The sequence below is a fragment of the Phragmites australis genome, chromosome 2 (genome assembly GCF_958298935.1).
Source record: "Phragmites australis chromosome 2, lpPhrAust1.1, whole genome shotgun sequence".
Taxonomy (NCBI): Eukaryota; Viridiplantae; Streptophyta; class Magnoliopsida; order Poales; family Poaceae; genus Phragmites; species Phragmites australis.
In genome coordinates this window covers 8,214,197-8,235,952 of record NC_084922.1, presented here as the reverse complement: position 1 = coordinate 8,235,952, position 21,756 = coordinate 8,214,197, and the positions used below count along the sequence as shown (strand labels likewise).

At 42.4% G+C, this 21,756-nt stretch overlaps 1 protein-coding gene across 3 annotated transcripts; it reads right to left on the bottom strand.

Moving 5' to 3' along the window:
- Positions 1–1,413: 1,413 nt before the first annotated feature.
- LOC133897821 (uncharacterized) lies at positions 1,414–9,776 on the bottom strand. Of its 3 annotated transcripts, none has more exons than XM_062338665.1 (5): positions 9,334–9,776; positions 6,727–9,080; positions 3,607–5,247; positions 2,457–2,703; positions 1,414–2,289 (listed from the first exon to the last, which is right to left on the bottom strand). In XM_062338665.1, exons 2-5 carry the CDS (start codon positions 8,872–8,874, stop codon positions 1,811–1,813), a joined length of 4,515 nt encoding a protein of 1,504 aa, XP_062194649.1. In that variant the 5' UTR covers positions 8,875–9,080; positions 9,334–9,776; the 3' UTR covers positions 1,414–1,810. The 3 variants fall into 3 exon arrangements, with proteins under 3 accessions (XP_062194649.1, XP_062194643.1, XP_062194637.1); XM_062338659.1 differs by having other exon boundaries at positions 1,414–2,367; positions 6,727–9,095; positions 9,334–9,774; XM_062338653.1 differs by having other exon boundaries at positions 1,414–2,367; positions 9,334–9,774.
- Between the last annotated feature and the right edge of the window lie 11,980 nt (positions 9,777–21,756).

Here is a 21,756-nt window from a genome sequence, read left to right as displayed (position 1 = left end):
CCATGTAATCTTTGAGACGGCTTAGCAAAATGTCCTATAACTTGTTCTCTTTTTTCTTTTAGTAAATCCACAAACCCTTAATTTGTGGATCGGTGTAACATGAAGAAAACACATCACGACAACATACAGTACAATGATGTGTCGCATGTGTCAATCGCATAGTGCTAAATTTTATATTATGAGATGTTTCGTGAGAAAACGTCTTTTTCTCATCATATAAAATCTTATGTGTGAATGCTATAAGGCAACATATAAGACAATTGTTGTGGCCTATGTCTGTCATGGTAAGCTATAGTGTTCGGTATCATGGCAGTACTTCGGACATCACCAAGCCTCTGGGATTCTCGGGTAATCCTATCGCTCCCATTACAAATGCCCTCGGTAAGTGAGTCTCTCCGGACACTGAACAAAGGAACTTGGAATAAAGTTCCAGCCTCTGCATCAGGCACACACCGAAAAAAATCTTTGTTTTTGTTATTTTCATCATTTAGATTAAGATCTAATCATGCTCATTTCCCTAGCCAATCCTTCCGACATATATAGATGTCATCCGCTTCTCATTAATGGGACCCTAATCCCATCCCCTCCAACCCGAGGCCATCACCCTTCACCTTCACCCAGCTACTGGCATTGTCCACTACCTTCTCTACCTCCCCCATGGTCCTACTTCCTATTCTCCGCAACAGCGATGTTGTATCCTCCACTAGCGTTCACCACTGCTCCTTTGTCGTCATAGTGCCAGCTTCCAACACCACCCATCGTTGTCCTCCATGCAACAACCATCGCCACCACCGCCGTCCTTCACCCACCCATATCCCTTTAGGGGTAGGGCTTCAGATGAACTAAACCCTAGCTTCGCAGCCACCAAAGCCGAGGAAGATGCACTATTCACCCAAGCCTGGATTCCCCGCAAACATAATTGTTCTCGCCAGATACCAGGAAGATCGAGAAGGAAAGGTGAGTGAACCTTTGCTAATACCACAAATGATTTACATTTCCCTTTCATGAAGATGCATTCAGATGAAGGGCATACATTCAAGAAGAAAAGAAAAAAAACGAGCGACGTCCAGAAAAGTAATTGGCTTTAGCTTACCAGACTCATTGATAGCCATGTATGGACATGGCCTATGTGGCCCGTGTGTGGTGTACACTGGCACTGCTCACCATGTCACACGGTAAGCATCCAATTTCGTGCCACATATATCCATGTGGATATTTCTAAATTCATTAAAGCCATAAGTTGTCTGGGCACACAGTTTACATGTGGCATGTAAACCGTGCGCGTGTCGGCATTCGGGTCACACTATTTAAGTATAGTAGAATGTATCCCTGTAGCGTGTAGCACCCATGAAAGAAACAGAAACAGAAACAGAAACACAGTAAGACATACCAGGGGTCCATACGTCAATCTCAGAAGCACAAGCTGTACTATGCCTTCCATTCATGTCTCCATCGTTTCTTTGGGGTAGCGCCGTAGCGGCCAGAAGCCCCCAAACAGTCGCATTCCATGGACTAACTCAACCATGAGAGAACAGAGCCGTTGTGCAGACAACAAGCCAGATTGTACCAACAGATAGCTGACCTACCATTCTGGCCCATTCTTCGCCAGCAATAACCGAGAGGTCTAAATAAGAGAAGGGATATTAAAGAAAACCTATGTACAAGGGATCAAAGGAAAAAAAAAAGGGAGGGGGATGCTATCTAATGAGTTGATTGAATGGAGCAAACAAACTCCCTTCTATCAACAAAAGATGCATCGAGAGCAAGTTGCATATATGCGCATGGGCTCGTGGCAAAAAAATGGAAAAGGTTAGTGTTGTTCGTCCCTGAAATCCCCTCTACCATCCCGGGATGTGTCGCTGTTGGATGATTTGATCGCTTCAGCCATCATGAGGGCCACGGCGGCCTTATGGAGGGCAAGATCAGCCTGGTGCATCAGGCAGTGGGCCCTTTCCCTCTTGAGCTTTGCCATGGTTGCTGCGTGCTGCGCGGCGCTCGTGGCATCCCACAGCTTAAGCTCCTCAAAATCAACGCGGTGGCTCTGGGATGCACTCGGGAAGAGGTGCTTCGAGTTCTGCCATTCATGAATGGCAGTGTTCCAATGATCAGGGGTGCCTCGCTTCACTTTCTGATGGCGGAAGGAAGGTGATGGCTGATTATCATCAGAGAATGCAAAGCTTGCACTCCTTTTGGTACTATTGGTCCTGAAGTATCTTGGTGTATAACTTCTTTCTGTGGCATCGAATGCTCGAGGGGAATCTGTTCTCATAGAGAACCTAGGAGAATATCCTGTTGGTGAATAAAGAGAACCACTATCATACAATTCACATGTCCTCCCATCCCCAACATATTCATTGTATCTCTTGCCTGATATTGGACAAGAGAAATAGACATAAGCAAACCGGGAAAAAAGGAAAGAAAAAAATATTAGACTAGAAGACATTAAGGAAGAGTACCTGGTCGGTAAAAGCTTTCTTGCTCTCTTGAAAAGCTATGGCACCCTGAGGACATAAGTTTCTTATGAGAACGCTGCTTTGGTCCCTTGTACGGCATTTGGAGTCCACGAGGCCTCAAACAGAAGGCAAACAATGCAGGTTTTGGGGGCAATTTCTTTTCTTGGTACCCATTTGATGAACCATGCATTCTGTATACTGTAGATTCCCAATCATGTAGCTTCTGCTCGTAAATTTTCCACATAGCAGACTGAAAATGATATAAAAGTTAAGAGAGTATGTACTCATTACTGAAACATTATTTGGTGGACCATCATAACTGCGAAAAACATAACCAAACACTTCCCTGGAAGAATTACATTGTTCACATTTCTCTAAATTCTAATCGAAATCATAAAAATAGTTACCACAAACAATTAACAATGACCAAACAATTGCATTATCGACACTCTATTTGGGCCCAATTCAGAATAGAAATTCCATATCTAGTTAAACAATGCGGAAGCTCCTTAAATTCCCAGGAGGATCTATTTTTATGAGTACTTAAGGCCAGAACAATACTCAGGAACACAACTAATTAGCAATCAATATAAAAACTGCCAAAAAAATTCCTTTCTTTTACTTCATTTAGTTGGCACTATCAAAGCTGGGAACAAAAAATGGATGTAAATGTTTTTTTGGAAAATCATGTTAAGGATAATTCTCCACTATTCGCCTAGCTAATAAATACATACATAGATAAAACTACTCTACACCTTAGGTGTAGAGTTTTATTCTAAACCCAGTAGTTACTACTGAAAAAAATGTGAAATATTGAACCGAAAGGAGTTACCACTGAACATGGTTCACTAATAGGCCTTCAGTAGTCACCATCCTGTAGTTACTACTGAAATTTTGTACACCCTAGGTGTAGATTAGCACCTGTATAAAACTACTTAAATATTTACTGCAACCATCTAAGTTTATGTTGGGAACTTGGACCATAAAGAAGCCAAGACTGCTTACTATCATCACATGAAACATAAATAACATAACTAGATAACTCTTCTCCAATTTCACGTGCTTTCTGCATTACATAAACCAAAGCACCATGAAAGCAATATAAAGGTAAAGACAACTAGCTAAAAAAAAGGATGTTGAAACATATGTTCACCTGGAAATGTCGAATGAGCGGCATTCCCTTTTTCTGCCTCTTGCCTTGCCAATAAGCATGTATCCCTTGAATGATTTCCAGAGATACATTATCAATATCTAGTTCCTTCATCTGATCAATGGTGAGCTCATTGCAGTTGTGGCTATATGCAAACTTCTCTAATTTGTCCATAACCCTCTCAAACAAGTCCTCTGTCAACTCGTGTGCAATGATGCTCTCACCTGCTAAGGATTTCCTCCAACTTAAATTCCACGCTTCATCATCACTGTCCATGTCGTATATAACACGAGATTCATCAAGAGCCATTTCAACATCTGTTCCAATATGGCCAAGATAACCTTGGGATCGCACAAACGGTACAGCACCATTATCATCATGAGCTTCAACCAAGCAGACACCAGGGATTGGAATGTTTCTCACAGACGCAGCTCTGATGTTATGGCTATAGCATTCGTCATGCATTTGCTTGAAAATCAACCACTGACTTCTGTCAGGAAATTCTAGGCACCATTCAGCCCCACCTTTCCATATCATAGCATGTGTATAGCGGTTTGTGGCCCCAGGCTGCAAAACTTGACAAACCTTGTGAGCATACTTGGATCCATCTGCAAGCTTCACACATATCCTGTGTTCACTCTGCCCATCAGAGTCCACTGTGATCTGAGTATCATACTCCCTCCACCCTCTATCACCAACTGTAACCAGGACATTTGCAACACAAGTCAAGGACTCTGGGCTGCTCTGCCCGCTTCTTGAATTATCAGCAAGCCTCTTTGCATCATTTGTCTTAGCACTGCTATGAGATTGCATCTTGCGGAAATGGCCTTTGTGTTTTAGGCCAAATTCCTCACTTCCAGGAGAAACTGAGTATGAAACCTGACTTCGCGGCCTCTTAGAACCACCAGTAAAACCAGTCATCGTGAGATCTTCTGGCAATAATTTTGAACCATCACCAAAAGTGCGTGATATGGATGTAAACCGGTTCCGATGGTAGGTAGTCCTGGGGGCAGTTGGTGTAGCACAACCAATTGGATATTCGTTCAATTCCTGGACCAAATTAGATACCGATTGCATGTCTTTTTCATCTTTGTTAAGTGACTTATCATTAGATGCATCTGATGTCTTATGTTGAGGAATTTTAATGGAAAGATGCCTCTCTTCAGACTTTTGTGAAGGGAAAATAACCCTAAGATTGGAAGAACATGGTTTGTCAGCACAAACATTAGGCCCATTTTGTTCTGGAAACTTTCTGCATGCTGATTTGGCATCACCAATATGGCTGCCATTACATTCTGAGCTTAAAGTGGTTTCAACGGTATACAAGGGACCATCAGTTGATGAACTAAGATTAAAAGAACAAATTCCAGAAGGGGCGGCCGGATGAACCGGATCAGATGTATGTTGTGCTGTGGACTGCTGCTTATCCTTGTCTAAAGTAAATGTCATGGATTGATGAGAACCATTAGTCAGATTGCTTTCAGTGAGCAATTTTAGATGGCGGCAAAGCAGTAGTGAAGGTGCAGCCACCACGTCCAGATCATTTAGAGGAAATTCACACCGTGCATCAAGACAGCAAATGACAGGGTTGATATCTGAATAATTTGATTCCAAAAGGAACCAAGTGTCCCGGAGATCAAAACCCTGTTTAACAGAGAAGATTTTAACTATGAAAGCAGAAATTAAGCACAATATTTTCCAAGCAATATGTTCACTGATGTTAACAACTACACATAAGACGTCGAAGACAGAATAATGGATTGCTCAGAAAGGCACAGATGAATAAACGACGAACAGTTAAACATTGTATTTACATTGAATAACAATGATTCACATCCATATAAGTTGAATCATGTGAGTTATACGCAGGGGGAAAAAAGTTGTGCATGACTGCATGGAGAGCTTGTGAGGGGGGAAAAGGATTATTGAGTCACAAATACATTTAGCAAAAAAATAACAGAGATGGATCACTATCCAACTCCAAAAACAAAGAGAAGACTTTTGATTAAAACAGGCAGATAGTATTGAGGGGCCACATAAAGTGATTAAACCAGATAACAGTATATGAAATTGACGACAGTATTCAATCAATGACTCGGAAGTAGAAAGCCCTGCTAGATGAACAAAAAATGTTGACTGTGATCTCTCTTTCAGAAATAAAGCACATGTACTGTTTCAACTTTAATGAGTAAACAGAACAATTGCACAATAATCCACACAAAAAATAAAGGGAATTCCAGTGTTGTAGAGATTTTAATGCAACTTACACAGATTTACAGTTGGGTAATATTAATTCAATTGAGTGTAATGAAACTGAATGACCAAACTATGTTTTTGCAATATTTAACCAATGATTGTCTTCCTAGCTATTCTGGGGCAAAGACTATCATGCAAGTGCACAACATATAGTCATATACACAGTAAGAGGAAGTTGGCATTTCGTCACCTCGCAAGTTCTAAGAGCACTAACAAAAAATGAAACCATTTTATTGCTATTCTAGAAAACATTAGAGCAGATTCAGAAAGCTGGCTGATCTAATTCATCAAAGCATACATCCAATCATATTTGGAAAAAAAAAACCTCATTGAGGGTCTCTAAAAGCAAGGCGCTGCTCAAACAATCTCAGGTCGATCTTAACTTGCTTGTATTATGCTTTTGAGCAGTATCTACTTTACGCTGTGCAAGTTAGATGCTCAGCTGATAATTCTCAGCCAAGCACTGGCTAAACTCTAATTGGCACACAATGCCCGTATTGACAGTGTAGAGGGAAGACAATAGAAGTCGACATTTTACATAACAGTTGATGAATTCCAGTTTGCAACATAACATACCAGACCTAGGTTTCTTCTGTGGATGTTCTGGCTTCCAAGAAATGGTTAACATCCCCACATTGTTTAATACAGATAGAACTAAGTCTCAACATACAGCCCTATTAGGGGGTGCAGCTGCATGGTGAGTAATACCTCTCGTTCATGAGTGTAGTGACCATAAAGTGGAAACCATATGCAGTAAGTTATTTTTATAACTTTTAGGGAATCTAATAATCAGAATATATCACAAAAGGAAACAATCATAATGTGGGAAGATCACTTAAATCTGCATAGGTAAGGCAGGTGTGGTACCTTAGAGAAGAGATCCATTGAAGGTAATACTCTTTGACCAGTTCCATTGGTAAGTTGTTTGATGTTAGCATACATGCAATTAGCTTTAGACAACTGGCTACCTGAACAGTGATATTGAAGCTTTCTTTGCAGGTGTTTCCATTTTGATTTCCCCATACCAACCAAGCTGAACAACACAAACACTACTTGGCTCCTACCATGCACACCAGATATCTGAAATCTGATTGAGGTGCAAGGCATTTTCAACTCCTTGGGAGTACTCTGCTTAGGACACCGATTGAAGCTTCCAACAAGTAAACAGAAAAGAGATACTGCTGATCTCAAACAAGTCTCAAGAAGCAAATGTTTCAAACCCAAAGCATTATCAACAAAAAGTATGTCCAGATGCACGATAGGCCATAAGGCAACCAATGTACCATGCCAAAGAAGAAAGAGGGCATTGGAAAGCCAGACGCTACAGGCTTCAGAAATGAACTTATGAACCAGTGTCAGTGGCAGGTTCAATAGCAGTATGACGTATGTCACTGAAGCATCAGTTTTAGCACCAAACTCCATTCCAGGAAGCGCAGCAAGAATAATGGAAGAATTTGCTATACTTCTAGGATTATAGTCCTCTTCTAAAATGCTGAGAAAACCATTCTTTTTCCTGCAACATCGCATCCTAGAATAAACAAAGCGAAACCTCCTATCCTCTGGTGAACTACCTGGTACAGCATCGTTAGACAGCAGCTTATCCTCCTTGACATTGGATTCCTGGAACTGCTTTTGGTCAAACAACAACGGAACAATATCGGAATGAGTGCGTTCCTGCTTGCTGATGTTACTAGATGTAGCAGATCTTGCTTGGTTCGATCGAGCCAACCATGAGCTGATGGGCTCTGACTCCGAACGTCCTGTATTACTTCCATCTGTGTCTTCTCTCTCACTCTCTTCATGTCTCGGCTTAAATAGTGACCTTGAATTATTATGATTAGATCTATTGCGAGCTTCACCAGGCAAAAGCAGGAGCTTGATCCTCTCATTTTGAAGATTGATCCATTCTTCATCCTTATCATCATACCTGACATGATGTAACCTTGTCACAGGGTCATATTCCTTGACCAGGCCAAAGTACCAAGTCTCATCGAGAGGCCAAAACACCCTGATCCTCTCTTTTACAATGCAAAATGGATCCACATCACGAGGACTGACTTCATAAAAATGCCGACGTGGACGGCGCTTCCTGAATGGAACTTTACCATCACGCTTCCGCAGCAACCTAGCAGAACCAGCTAGATCCTTGATTTCTTTGCACGAATTCTTGACATGATTTGAATGCTGAAGAAAATATCTCTTCGACGACCTACTCGGTGATTTCATTCTCGTACTTGGTGGTCCAGCACATCTATTATCTGATAGAGAACAGAGCATCCTAGCAGCATTTTCTTCCAAACTAACATCATCATCGCCTTTTACATGCCCGCGGCTTTCCTTGTCAACATGAACAGCTTTAGGGGCATCACCCGAAAGATGTGACTGCTTTTCACCTGAGAATTCATTTCCAGAACAAAACTTTGTGCCACTATCCTGATCACAAATACCATTCCCAGTTTTCAAGCAACTGACAGGGTCATCACCATCAACTCTGTTCTCCCTGAGCACACTTGATTTTCTTCTCTTGTTCCTCCTAGGAAATTGATTAAACTTAGGAACTCCATTGGATAGTGGAACATTACGACTTCCAGTCCAACTCTCAGTACCGTCATTTTGAGCTAGCTTCCTCAACCTCAAGACACCACGAGGCTGCCTGATCACTGCAACTCCAGCAGAAGTAACTGAACGCTCTGAGTGGTCATCCTTATTTCTCGACGATGAGAATGGGTGACGGTCATTCCAACTATCTATACTCCACGTGGAATCACCAGAACTGGAACTCGACACCCCTGGCCCATTAAGTTCCACTTGATTAGAGCCCAAGCAATTGCGCCTCCTCTTACTCCCTGCAGATGAACTGCTTGAAGGAGCAGCCTTTACACCCTCATTAGGTAAGCCAGGCCCTTGTCTCGCTCCAACAGATTCCCTCTCAGATAAAGTCTCCTCACCATCTAATCCCAGCACTGACTCAGTAGCATCTGTTGCAGTGGGCTTATCACTGCCACTAGATTCCATTCAAGGACCCAGGAATCACAAGGACAGATTTTCGCAGAATTTCACCTTCCATCATACATAAAGTCCCACACCCAGATCAGGGGCGGACTTGGCGTGGAGCATGGGGGTTCAGCCAAAACTTTTGGAAAATAAACAGCATCTGAGCCTTGATTGGGCACCAAGAAGCCCTGTGGTGGCAACTGTTGTCGATCTTGGCTTCTTGCAAGCTGAAAAAGAGGAACCTAGTCAAATTATAGATGGATGGAAAGGATTGGATTAGTAGGGCAACACTGCACATCCGCAGCACAAATGTCCACAAGTAACTGGATGGAGTGGAGAGAAAGAAAAATTTGTCCATGCATCATTTCATCAACAAATACCACAGCATCATTTGCAATTCATCCACAATCACCTCATCGATCCGTTTTACCATCTAATCATTAAAAGAAATTCCAGATCTGTGCAGGGAAAAAAAATTACCTGGGGAGGCCGAGCGGTGTCGGGGGTCGGTGGCGCGCGGCGTCGGGGCCCGACGACGGGCGGCGGAGGGGGACGCGAGGAGGGGCGTCCGGGTCGGGGTCGGACGACGGGCGGCGGCGCGTTTCGCAGAGGGAGAGTAATATGGGGCGGCGGAGGCGATCCAACCACGGGTCGGGGCCAAATTCGGCGGCGGAATCGAATCCGAGGACGGGAGAGCGCCGATCTGTGGCAAAAGCCCCTTGCGCAGGCCGATCTGATGGGGGCGAATTGGGATTTCGTCGACGCCACGGGGACCTAGGGTTTGCTCTTTTCGATCTTTTTTGCTCTTCTTTTCCCGGGGGTTTGATTTTGTTTTTGTCGACTAAAAGCGGGGAGTGGTGGGGTACAGCTAGGTGGCGAATGGGGCGGGAGTCGGTGCTTCCCGTCGTTTGGGCGGGCTTCGAGGCACGCCAGTGAGCGTAGCAAATTTTGCAAAGGAGATTTGTAGCTTCTTCTCTTCCTCTCTTTGGTGTAAAACACGGGTTGGTTTTCACGTTATATTTTTTATTTTTTATCTAATAAAAAATTAAATTTTGAATAATTTATTTTTTTATTTTTTTATTCTTATTATTCAGCTTTGTTGTTGTAAGTATCGGTGACGTTCTAAGGAGATAAATTAGGGCACTTAAAATTAATCGGTTCTAATAACTTTATAAGATAAATCTATTTTAATTTATATCTAAATATGTTTTAAATTTATCTAGTGTGTCTATTTTATTGTTTAAAAATATTTGTAACATATATCTAATCCTAACAAACTATTTAGGAAGGTAACAATGCAAATATAGATTGCAAATATGTAAATACGAAAATATAAAAATAGTAGGTAGAGTAAACTCGGTATAAGAGGTTTTTATCTCATAATATCGATGGTATAATGTTACTTTTAATCCACGTTGGAGCAGCCACCGAGGTTATAACTTCGGAACGACAACTGATCATGACCCTTGAGCCATATATGCCTAAAGTAGGTTGAGCCACCCAAGTCAATGTCTTACCATAGGTTTCTATTTCGGTCACTTGTTGTCGTATTCACTTCGGAGTTTGAGCCATCAAAACAAGAATATTTATGTCCTCATACAAAAGTATTATCGCCACTCCACACCAAATTGGAGGGTTGATAAGCTTGAGTCACTAAGGCTCAAGATACCAATGAGTCAATATGACTCCAAGACGTTGGCATACCACTTGGTACAATATAGGATTACTCATTAATTCTCTCTCTAGGCAGCAACACCTAACAACAACTTTTTCTTGACCTATTAGCACTAATCACTCACTAATCTTGTGTTTAATTGCCTTGGATGATCATGTTTAGCATTTTGCTGACTTAGATGTCTTCTGAAGTGTATATGAGTTTCATTGGATTCTAGCACACTCAAATGATCAAATGGTGGTATTTATAGCCTCAACCCTGCGAATTAGTCATTGCCCCCAACAGTGAAAAAGATTGTGAACACTGATGATCCAGAGTTAATAGCAATACAAACACCGGATCATCCGATATGTACAACAGTAAAAACTAGCCATTAACTTGCTGTTAGAACCGCACTCAAACTCATTATGAACACCGGATATTTTGGTGTTATCTTGAACTCCATCACCGGACTATTCGGTGTATAGAATTGAGCCGACTGAGCCACTTCTCACTGTGCATTTGTTCGACGTGTAAATCTTCTGATCACCGGAACATCTGGCGTGTGCAACCACGTCAAAACTTGTTGTTGCAACATCTTCTGGAAAATGATCTAGCGTGTACAAGCCTCTGAACATAGGACCATCCGGCGTGTTCAAAAACTTTCCTCCGAAGGATTTCCCAGGTTATGTAAAATGCTCTGGCATGTACTCAGTGCCTCAACGCTAGACCATCTAGTGTAATCTTGAATTTTCTCTTCTGAGTCAAAACACTTCGGCATGTACACTTTACTGAGCACCGGACCATCCGACGAATGCAATCTTTTCTGAATTCATCCAATTCAAACTTTCTTGAGTTCCGCTTCGGTGTCTTCTTCATATATTACATCCATGAGACCTACTAAAATATATACTTGACAAATATGTTAGTCTCATTAACTATGTTACCATTAATCATCAAAACTACATATATACCCTAAAAAGGCCATGTTCGCTACACTCACCTCGTTACATTATACGGATATGGAACTAGTTTTACTAATAAAAATAAATGAAAAAATTAGAAGAAAAAATAGCAGATAATCTCCTCTTTCTTTATTGGATCTCATCTGAAATTAAACTATAACATCGCTCCTAACATATGTTCGGCGGCACTTCCTTAGCGCATCCACATCTCTATATCTTGAGTTTGTATTTGATGTTATCATGTTTAATATTTATATTTTTGTTACAACATACTGACACTTAGCTAGTTCAGTTTATTGCCAAGTTGAACTGCAAGTGTCTCTAACTTTTGCTGTGGACTTCTTCTCTCTGTTCTTTTGGGGGGAAATACATAAGTTCAAGGAATTTTTATTGAATTGATGTGATTATGTAGTAAACCTACATGTTGTATATTAGTCGTGCATTGGCAAGCAACAACATAGAGTGGCAGAAGCTTTTGGGTCTTCCTTAGAGGCAGTTAAAATTAGAGAAGGCACTACAGCTCTTTTTATTTGAAATCAGTATTTATACCCCTCTAGAGACGGAGATGGCATCATTGTACTACTTTGATTGTATATATATGTGTAACGTAAGTTGCAACTATCAGTTGTTGGTTGAGCTTACTACAACTGCATTAATTTATGGAAATTAAGACATCGGTTATCATCACCACGAATCTCATTAGTTTACTACAATTATGCTTATCTATTATAGCGACAATAATATATTACTGAATATGGCAATTTCTTGTTACCATATAAAGTGTAGCATAAGGAGACCCAAGTAGAATCGTGATTAAGGATGTAGTTGTTTATAGTACATGTTAGCCCAAAAATTAACTAATCTAATCATTTCAATTTCCAAGTTAATACTAATGTTACTAATTTTGATGTTTTGTCACTACTATTTTCTTAATTTCTTATTGAGCTTTGCTACGACCAACCATCACAATTATGCAAGGCGTCTCCAAAGTCAGTATAAAGTGGGTACAATGTAGAGAGAATGCTTGGTCGCCCTTGAAAGGCATTAGGCCCCATAGTAAGCAAAAAAACATGAAGCTAGCCTCAATCTTGGGAAAAATTCAGGATTTTCCATCCTTATGGGGTGGGTGGCAAATTTTTTGCCACCTTGGGCTACGTGTCAGTGACTCAGGTGATTTCATGTGTCAGTGAGAGCGGAGAAAAGACGCTTCTTTAGGATGGTAAAAAATTAAATGGTCCTCAATCTTGAGGGCTTAGACTACTGTTAGTCAATAATCATAGTGCAACCGAAGAAACAATTGAAGAATCAAAAGGACATTCTACACTAAACCTATGGATGAATTAGATAAAAGCTAGTTGATGTGGTGGCTATAGCATTTGTCATCAGATAATGGGAAAGAAATGTGGCCCCGTGTTGCTCCCAGGGTGACTCGGGAGGCTCCACGCCTCGACGCTGCCAACCCCTCTCGCCTCCTCCCTCGTACCTCGCCATTACCTAAGCTGGCTGCCGGAAGCCCGCACAGTGGCGAGGACAACGGTGGCGAGGCTTCCCCCCGACAGGGTTGCTCCTCTAGCAGCGGTGACTCGTGATGGTAGGGCTTGAGGTCGCCGACCTAATCTCTGGCAGGGCTCGTGGTAGTGGGCAGATACAGGTGGTTGTCTCCTCTCCCCTCCCCTCCCTCTTCCCTCCATTTTCTCTTCTCCAACATTTATGTGCATCACATCTAGTTCTGGACGACGCGCGTGGTTTGGCGTCTTAGTGGTGATAGGATCTGCTCGGCTCCACCGAGATCCAGGCCGTCTTTGCTCGGCGGCACGTGTGGATGGTGGGATCTATGCCCTACCACCAATGGGCGCGTGTGGGTGGCAACTGCGCTCCTCCACCACCACCAGGATGTGCGCCTTCGGTCGGCGTGTTGACTGTCGCTGTGGGCATGCTGTGGTGGCCTGTGTCTGCCTACCGTTCTGCCAAGCCGAGCCACCCCTCTTTGTGTGGCCTGGTGGGGTGCGATGGTGATGGTTGTGGTTGCTAGCAGGCACAATTTCTGCAGAGGTCATGGTTGTGCATGGTGGCACGGTGGGGCGATGACCATGGACGGTCGGGTCTGCGCCCCGCCTCCAGGATCCTTTCGTGGGCGCACGTGGTAGATCTGGCGGCAGGTAGGTCCTGCGCTCCACCGTCGTGTGATGCCTTATTGGTCGGCACGTCTCTAGTTGCAGTGGACGCAGGCACAAGCATGGGTACGTGCCTGCCTGTGTTTTCTGTACTAAGCCGGGCCGCCCTCCATGTGTGACATGCTGGGTGGTGGTGGCAACGACGGCTGTGTGCGCTAGCGGGCATGCAGTTCTGTGGTGGAGGCGAACGCACTTGGCGGCATGGCAGCCAGATTTGCATGCCGTCGTTGTCCTCGTCGCGCCTCTTATTGTGGCTGATAGCGCCGTGATGAATGTACGTAATATCGCCTAGAGGGGGGAGGTGAATAGGTGATTCCTGAAAATTAAAACTTCGCAACGGATTAATAGAATCCGGACACTTCGGTTAAATCCAGAGACTCCGGGATCCAGAGACTCCGAGCTAACCCAGATAGTCTGGTCTGTACAAAAAATTGAAAACTGAGCACAACTAAGCAGGTCTAGTTGGATATAAAGGTTACCACATATTCTAATTGATGTAAAGCTTCTTTTATCCAACCACCTGCAGTTACAACCTCACAAACAAATAGATCGAGACAAACCCCCTAAAACAACTAGAACAAGGAAAACATACAAGAATATAAAGGAGACAAAAATTTGTTTCCTAAAGTTCGGATCAAATGACCATATGTCTCCAGGTTCTGGAGAAGGCAAGAACTGATTTTGAAGATGAAATTCGACGCGAATATTTTAGAGATTGGATAGTTGGACATATAAGATACTTTCATCACTTGTGATCATCCAACAAACAACAATACATAACTATGATTGCAAGTAGCAAATAAGATCAGGTTTTAGTCCCATTGAAAAAGGTTAAAAGAAGTCAACGTCCCTCAAAAGAAAAGAGAAGCGGCATGAAGAAACTCATAGGGTTCAATTTATTTTACTTTTGAATTTGAGTTTAGGAATGTCGTACTATAAAGAGAGATGCATTTTAGTAGTCTTGCTAGTGTCTTACTGCTCAAAGTATCTTGTTAAAACCAAGATTTGAGAGACATAATCACTCACGAACACTGGAAAAAAGGGCAGAGTTATATGAGCCCGGAGTCTTCGGGTTAGACCGGATACTCTGGACTGTGTAAGTGTTCCGGAGTCTCCGAGTGAGACTCCGAGAGAGTCTCTATCTCGCTTCAAAGCCTGAGCCCGTAGTCTCCGGGTTAGCCCGGATACTCCGGATGCTGTTAGTGTCCTGGAGTCTCCGAGTGAGACTCCAAGAAAGAGTCTCTGTCTGCCGAGGGTGCTAAAGCCGGAGTCTCCGAGTTGGTCCGGACTCTCCGGGTCTTGATGCTTCTAGACCTTCTGAGCATCCTCCGAACTAGTGTTTTGGCCGTTTTTCTCAAGTGTTACCCAGAGTTTCTAGGTGAACCCGGATACTCCGAGTCAGTGTAACGGCTAGTTCTGACAAGTTAGGTATGTGTATTTCTGTGCTACCCGGAGTCTCCGAGTGAATCCAGATACTCCAAGTCTGTTTGAAAAGCACAGTAACAGGTAGTTTTTTTGGGAAGAGTATAAATATCTCTTCACCCCCTCCATTCAATATTGTTGAGCTACCTGTGAACCAACTCTCTCAAGAGCATTCAATAGCCCTCCCAAACCCATCTAGTGCTTGATTTTTGCAAGATTTGAGAGTTAGGGTTTGGGGAGTGAGATTTAGAGCAAGAGAGCAACAAACAAACCTTTGAGCATTTTGAGTTCTCGCCAAGCTGCGATTTGCGTTCTTTACTCTTGAAGGTTCGTGCTTCTAGACGGCAAGAGGTCACCCGTAGAGCACCCAATCTTTGTAGAGTGTCACGGGAAGTTTGTATTACCTGTGAATTGAGTAAGAACTCTAGCTCGATCTTTGTGGTCACTTGGGTAAGGATATGGTTCAAAAAGACCCGGCTCTTTGTGAGCTCCTCAATGGAGAAGTAGACACTTCTTTGTGAGGTGGCCAAACTTCGGGAACAAATCTTGTCTCTATTTACTTTCTTGCACTTTACTCGTTCAAATTGTTATTTAGGGATTTGCCTCAATATTGTTGCTTGCGAGTATTTGAGTGCAGGTTATTGTTGAAAGGAGCATATACATCTTATAGAGACTGTGGTAACTCGTAGACTATATTAGACTTACTTAAATTTATTTTGATTTCGAGTTCCTATATAGTCCGAATAATCCGGGTTAACTTGGATACTCTGGAACCCGGAGTATCCGGATTAAGCCAGTGTCTCTGGACACTATCTGATCCACTGCAGAGTTTTAATTTTCAGAAATGACTATTCACCCCCCTCTAGTCGACATCAAATACTTTCACTTTGCAACCGGCATAATCGAAATCTGAATAGCCGATAAGGTTGGTATGAACTAAATATCTAAGAATTCTCTTAATGACCACTAAATGTCACTTTTTTGGAGCGATTTAAAATCTTGCACACATGCACACACTAAGCATAATATTGGGTCTAGATGTACAAAGGTAAAGTAAAGAACCAATCATGAAGTGATATACCTTTTGATCTACGACCTTTCCATCTTCATTGAGACCAAGGTGACCATTTGTTTGCATTGGAGTCTTGATGGGTTTGACATTTTTCATATCAAATTTCTTGAGCATATACTTGATGTATTCGGTTTGACATATGAATGTGCCTCCTCGAGTTGTTTGATTTGAAATCCTAGGAAAAACTTCAACTCCTCCATCATTGATATCTCAAACCTCTTAGTCATAATCCTACTAAAATTTTCACAAAAGAGTTTATTAGTAGAACCAAATATAATGTCATCAATATATATTTGGCAAACAAATAAATCATTATCAACTTTCTTAGTGAAAAGAGTAGTGTCGGCTTTGCCGATCTCAAACCACTTTTTAACAAAAAAAATCCTTAAGGAATTCATATCATGTTATAGGTGCTTGCTTAAGCCCGTAGAGCGTCTTATGGAGTTTATACACATGATGAGGATACTTGGGATCTTCAAATCCGGTAGTTGCTCCACAAATACCAATTTGGAGATTGTTTTATTAAGAAAAGTGTTCCTCACGTCCATTTGATATAACTTAAAATCATGATGAGTAACATAGGCAAGTAATATGCGAATTGACTCAAGCCTAGCTACAGGAGCATAAGTCTCATCAAAAACCAAACCTTCTATTTGTGTGAAACCTTGAGAAACTAATATCTTCTTGTTTCTTGTCACGATCCCGTTCTCATCTTGCTTGTTTCGAATAACCCATTTTGTGTCAATCACATTTTGATTGTGTCGTTTCACCAATGACTAAACTTCATTTCTATTGAAATTGTTGAGCTCTTCTTGCATGGCCATTACACAATCCAGATCTCCAAGTGCATCTTGTATTTTCAAAGGTTCCAAAAAAAGAGAGTAATATTCACAAAAAATTGTAATTTTTGAACGAGTTGTTATCCCATTTTATATATCAACAAGGATATTATCAATCGGGTGATATCTTTGGATGCTTTGATAAATTTTTTGATATGGCACTTGAGATTGAGGTTGAATGTCTTCCACTTCATCATAATCAAGAAATTTATATGTCTTGATGCACCCATACTAAGGTATTTTGCCTCTCATTCTCTTTTTGCAATGCTTGCAAGGATTGAGCATTGGTAGCACAAGTATTTATATCAATATTATAATAATGAGAGGAAATATTACTAGTGGAAGCATTAGAGAGTGAGGTTGCATCATTAGAAGAAGATGAGCTATTCCTAAGGGCATCAAATTGCACTTCAAAAATTTTATGAGTTTCATCCAAATATAAGAATTCTTTTTGAAGTGTAGTATTGCTACCCCTCTATACTAGCAATTGAGACATTAGCCAAATCAAGGTTTTTGATCAATTTCTCAACTTTCTCCTTCTCTTTAGTAAGGAGCTACTCGAGTTCAAGATTTCCCTCCTTTTTAAGGATGAGCAAGTCCTCTTACTTCTCAAGAATCTCCTCTTGACTCTCTATTATTTTTATTAGCTCTTTTAATTTAGACATAGATTTTTACTAAGACCTTTAAGCATATTTTCACAACCACTATCACTGTCACTATCACTATCTAGAAGCTTGTGTTGTGATTTTACCTTCCGCCTTTTTACCATGAGACACTTGGGAGTGTCATCGCTCATGTCACCAAAAAGTAACTTTGTCGGTGTAAAGGAGTGAATGACAATGGTGGCGACTCCATCATCATCGGAGTCGAAGTCGGAGTTAGAGTCCCACTCCTCGCCAATGTGAGTTTGATCCGAATATTTTTTCTTGTGGTTCTTAAACTTGTCCTTCTTGAAAGGCTTATTTTTCTTTCTTCCTTGTCCTTACTCTTCTTTTGTTAGGACAATCGGCGATGAAGTGGCTAACTTCGCCACACTATGTTCTTCTCTTGGCATATCTCTCTTGTACTTGCTATAGCCACCATTCTTCATGAATTTCTTAACGTTTCTTTAAAAAAAATGTTATTTCTTCATCATCCGAGCTCTCATCTTTACTTGACCTTGATTCTTTAACTTGCTTGCTTTGAATGCTACTTCTTCGTTCTTGGAGGTGTAACTTTGCTTGACAAGATTCTTGACTTTATTTACTTCCTCCTCCATGAGCTCATGAGCAAGAATTCTCCTAAGAACATCACTTGGTATGAGCCTCTTGTAATCCCTTCTCTCTTGGATGAGTGTGACCAATGTGAAATTTCTTGGTGCAAAAGATCTAAGCAATCTTCTCATCACCTTGTGTTCATTAAGCTCTTCACTTCTAAGCCCTCTAATCTTGTTCACCAACATCATCATGTGATCATACATTGCTTTAGGGGTTTCATCATCTTCTATCACAAGTCTTCTCAATTTGCCTTCAAGTAGCTCTATCTTAAATTCTCTCACGCTTGTGGTGCCTTCATGAGCAACTTGAAGTGTGTCACATGTTGTCTTAGCCTCTTCAAGTCCATCCACTTTGTTGAACTCCTCAGGACTCAAAGCACCGAGTAACACACTTGCGGCTTATGCATTGCGGTGGAAATTTTGCTCTTGCTTGGAAGCGAGTCCTTTTTCTTCATCCGATATCTCAAAACCTATTCACACAATCTTCCAAACACTTGGATGAAGAGAGATTAAATACAATTTCATTTTATGCCTCCAAGCGGCATAATGTGTACGATCGAAATAAGGTGCGCACCAAGATAGCACAGATATATGAGAATTAGAGACATTCAATTTATCATAATTGAATTCAATTGTGACTCCCTTGCCTTTACTGTTACCCGATGTTGAAAGATCATCTTTCAGACTTTTTGGGCTTGCCGAACCTTTCTTCCCGAACGTTAACATCTTCAAATCCTCTAAGTGGTAAAGCCTTGTAAAAGGTTAAGCTTTGATACCAATTGAATGTACTTGATGTCACTTAGAGGAAGGGGGTGAATAGGCGATTCCTAAAAATTAAAACTTCATAGTAGATTAGCAGAATCCGGACACTCCGGTTCAATTCGGAGACTCCAGGGTCTGGAGACTCTAAGCTAACCCGGATAGTTCAGCTTGTATAGGAAATTGAAAACTAAGCAAGTCTAGTTGGATATAAAGTTTACCACAAATTCTAATTGATGTAAGAGCTTCTTTTATCCAACCACCTGCAATTACAACCTCACAAACAAGTAGATCGAGGCAAACCCCTAAAGACAACTAGAACAAGGAAAAAATGCAAGAATGTGAAGGAGACAAAATTTGTTTCTTGAAGTTCGGATCAAACGACCCTATGTCTCCATTAAGGTGCTCACAAAGAGCTAGGTTTCTTTCAACCCTTGTCCTCACCAAGCGACCACTAAGGTCGAGCTTGATCTTACTCAAGAGTTCATCTTCCCTTGTGGAGGCGAGAAGAATCTTCACAAACTTTCTGGGGCACTCCACAAGCTTAGGTGCTATTCGGGCGACACCTAACCATCTAGGAGCTCCAAGGTCTAAGAGTAAACAACGTGAATCGACGACTTGACGATGAACTCAAGTGCTCAATGAATGAATTTAAGCTCACTAGCACTCAATCTCACTCTCCCAACTCAACTCTCAAAATCTAGCAAGACTTAAAGCATTAGAGGAATTGGAGGGACTATTGAATGACTATGAATGAGTTTGTCTCAATTTAGCTCAACAGCTCAGCATCAAATGAAGGAGGGGGTGAGAGGGGTATTTAAACCCAGCCCTCAAAACTAGCCGTTACAGTACTTTTTATACTAACCTGGAGTTTTCGGGTTCACCCGGAGACTCTAGGTTGGGCACTTAAGCCCAAACTGAGAGCTCGGCTCGAAGTCTAACTCGGAGACTCCGAACTACTGTCCACAATCCGGAGTATCCGGTTTGGGCTAGTATTCGTAGGTGATTGTGTCTCTTAACTTTTAGGTCTAAAAAGGTACTTTTGAGCATTGAGACACCTTCAAAACTATCATCACACATTCCTCTTGATAGTACGATATTCCTAAACACAAATTCGAAAATAAAATGAATTTAAACCTATGAGTAACTACATGCCACTTCTCTTTTCTTTTTGAGGGACGTCAATGCCTTTTAACTTTATCGATTAGACTAAAACATGTTCATAACCTCAATAAACTCATTAGTCACTTAATCTTTTGTCATCAATTATCCAAAACCCACATAGAAGGCCTAGATGCACTTTTCACGTGGTCGTGGTGCTCGTCGCGGGTGCCCTTCTGGCCTCACGGTGTTCGCCATGTCTCGACCTCCTGGTTGATTAGCCTCCTCGCCTTGCCGGTCTATCCTCTACTCCTGCCAGTTTCGGCCCGTGGGGAGACCATTCACCGGTAGTGGCCTTGTGGATGGCACGTGCATGTGGGGTCGGCTGCTGCTGCGTGGGCGGCGGCCTTGGCGTTTGCTCGGTTGTGTGGGAAGTTTGCGGAGGCGTGGTTGGTGCGGTGCGGGGAGTCACGGGCGAAAACCTAGCCTGATTAGTTGATCGGTGCTGACAATGGCGACACCATTGGGCGTCATTCTCCTTCCTGGAGGCGTTGTTGTGGCGACTCTCTCTCCCTCCACCCCTGCGGGACTCTCCAGGTGAAAACCCAGTCCGAGCTTCCAGACGGGTGACGGTGACGTTTTTGCATGGTCACGTCCTTCTTGGAGGTATCGCCTTGAAGGTCCATCTCTGATCCGAGAAGCTCGTTGGTCCGGTTGCATCTCTGGTCGCTCGTTGGTCTAGGCGCTCATCGGCGACGGCTTTCGCCACACCACACCTCGATAGAGGCTCTGGTGTTGTAGATAAGGATGCCGCTTCTCTCATTTCTCACTTTGTGTTCCAATGGTCAGCTGACTCACTGAGAGGAACGCGCGGTGGTGGAGTCAGAGCTGCTACGTTGATGGGGTCCGACTGAGCTCAGCAACAATGACATGAGGCATGTCTCCTTGTGGTGCCAATGGTGGCCGTGGACGCAGGCGTTATGACATCGAGGCAGTGGTTGAGGTACTCTACGGGAAGACGGAGCTGCTTGCCGCTGGAGCGACAAGCTCGCAACATTGACCTACTTTGGACTCCATCTTTTTTGAGTTGATTTTTGAGTGGTGTGCGAGCCGTGTTGTTTTAGTTGTTCCAGCGCTTGTTGTTGGGGGTTTTAGTCGGTTTTCTCTTAAATTAACTTTGCAGTTATAAGATTTTTAGATCCGATTTCTCCATAAACTAGATCAACTTTCTTCTATAATAAAATCGGCAAAGCTATCCTTTTAGGAAAAAAAAGTGGTGGTTATCATGGCAAGCCAGCCAACGAGGAGCCATCATCATTGGAACTTGGCACTGTTGCATCGTAGAAATTGCATAATGCCAAACACCCCAGTTTTCATGCTCTCAAACCTCTCAAAGAGCAAACTTCTTCAAAACTTGGAAACGGAGCCCAAAAGTCTGGGCAAAGCTTAGCCAGACTGGACCAAACCACGCCATCACACAGCCCGGAACCTGTCACGACCATATCATGAGGGTACCTGGTGGCAGAGACCCATTCGTTCGTAGCGACGGGGGAACGATCAGTCATTGTGAAATTTGTGATCTGCAAAAATGGTTGCACGTGTCAAGTCATGAGCGCACGAGCGAATTTTGTAAGCCAACACCACATGGGTGACGACGCAGCA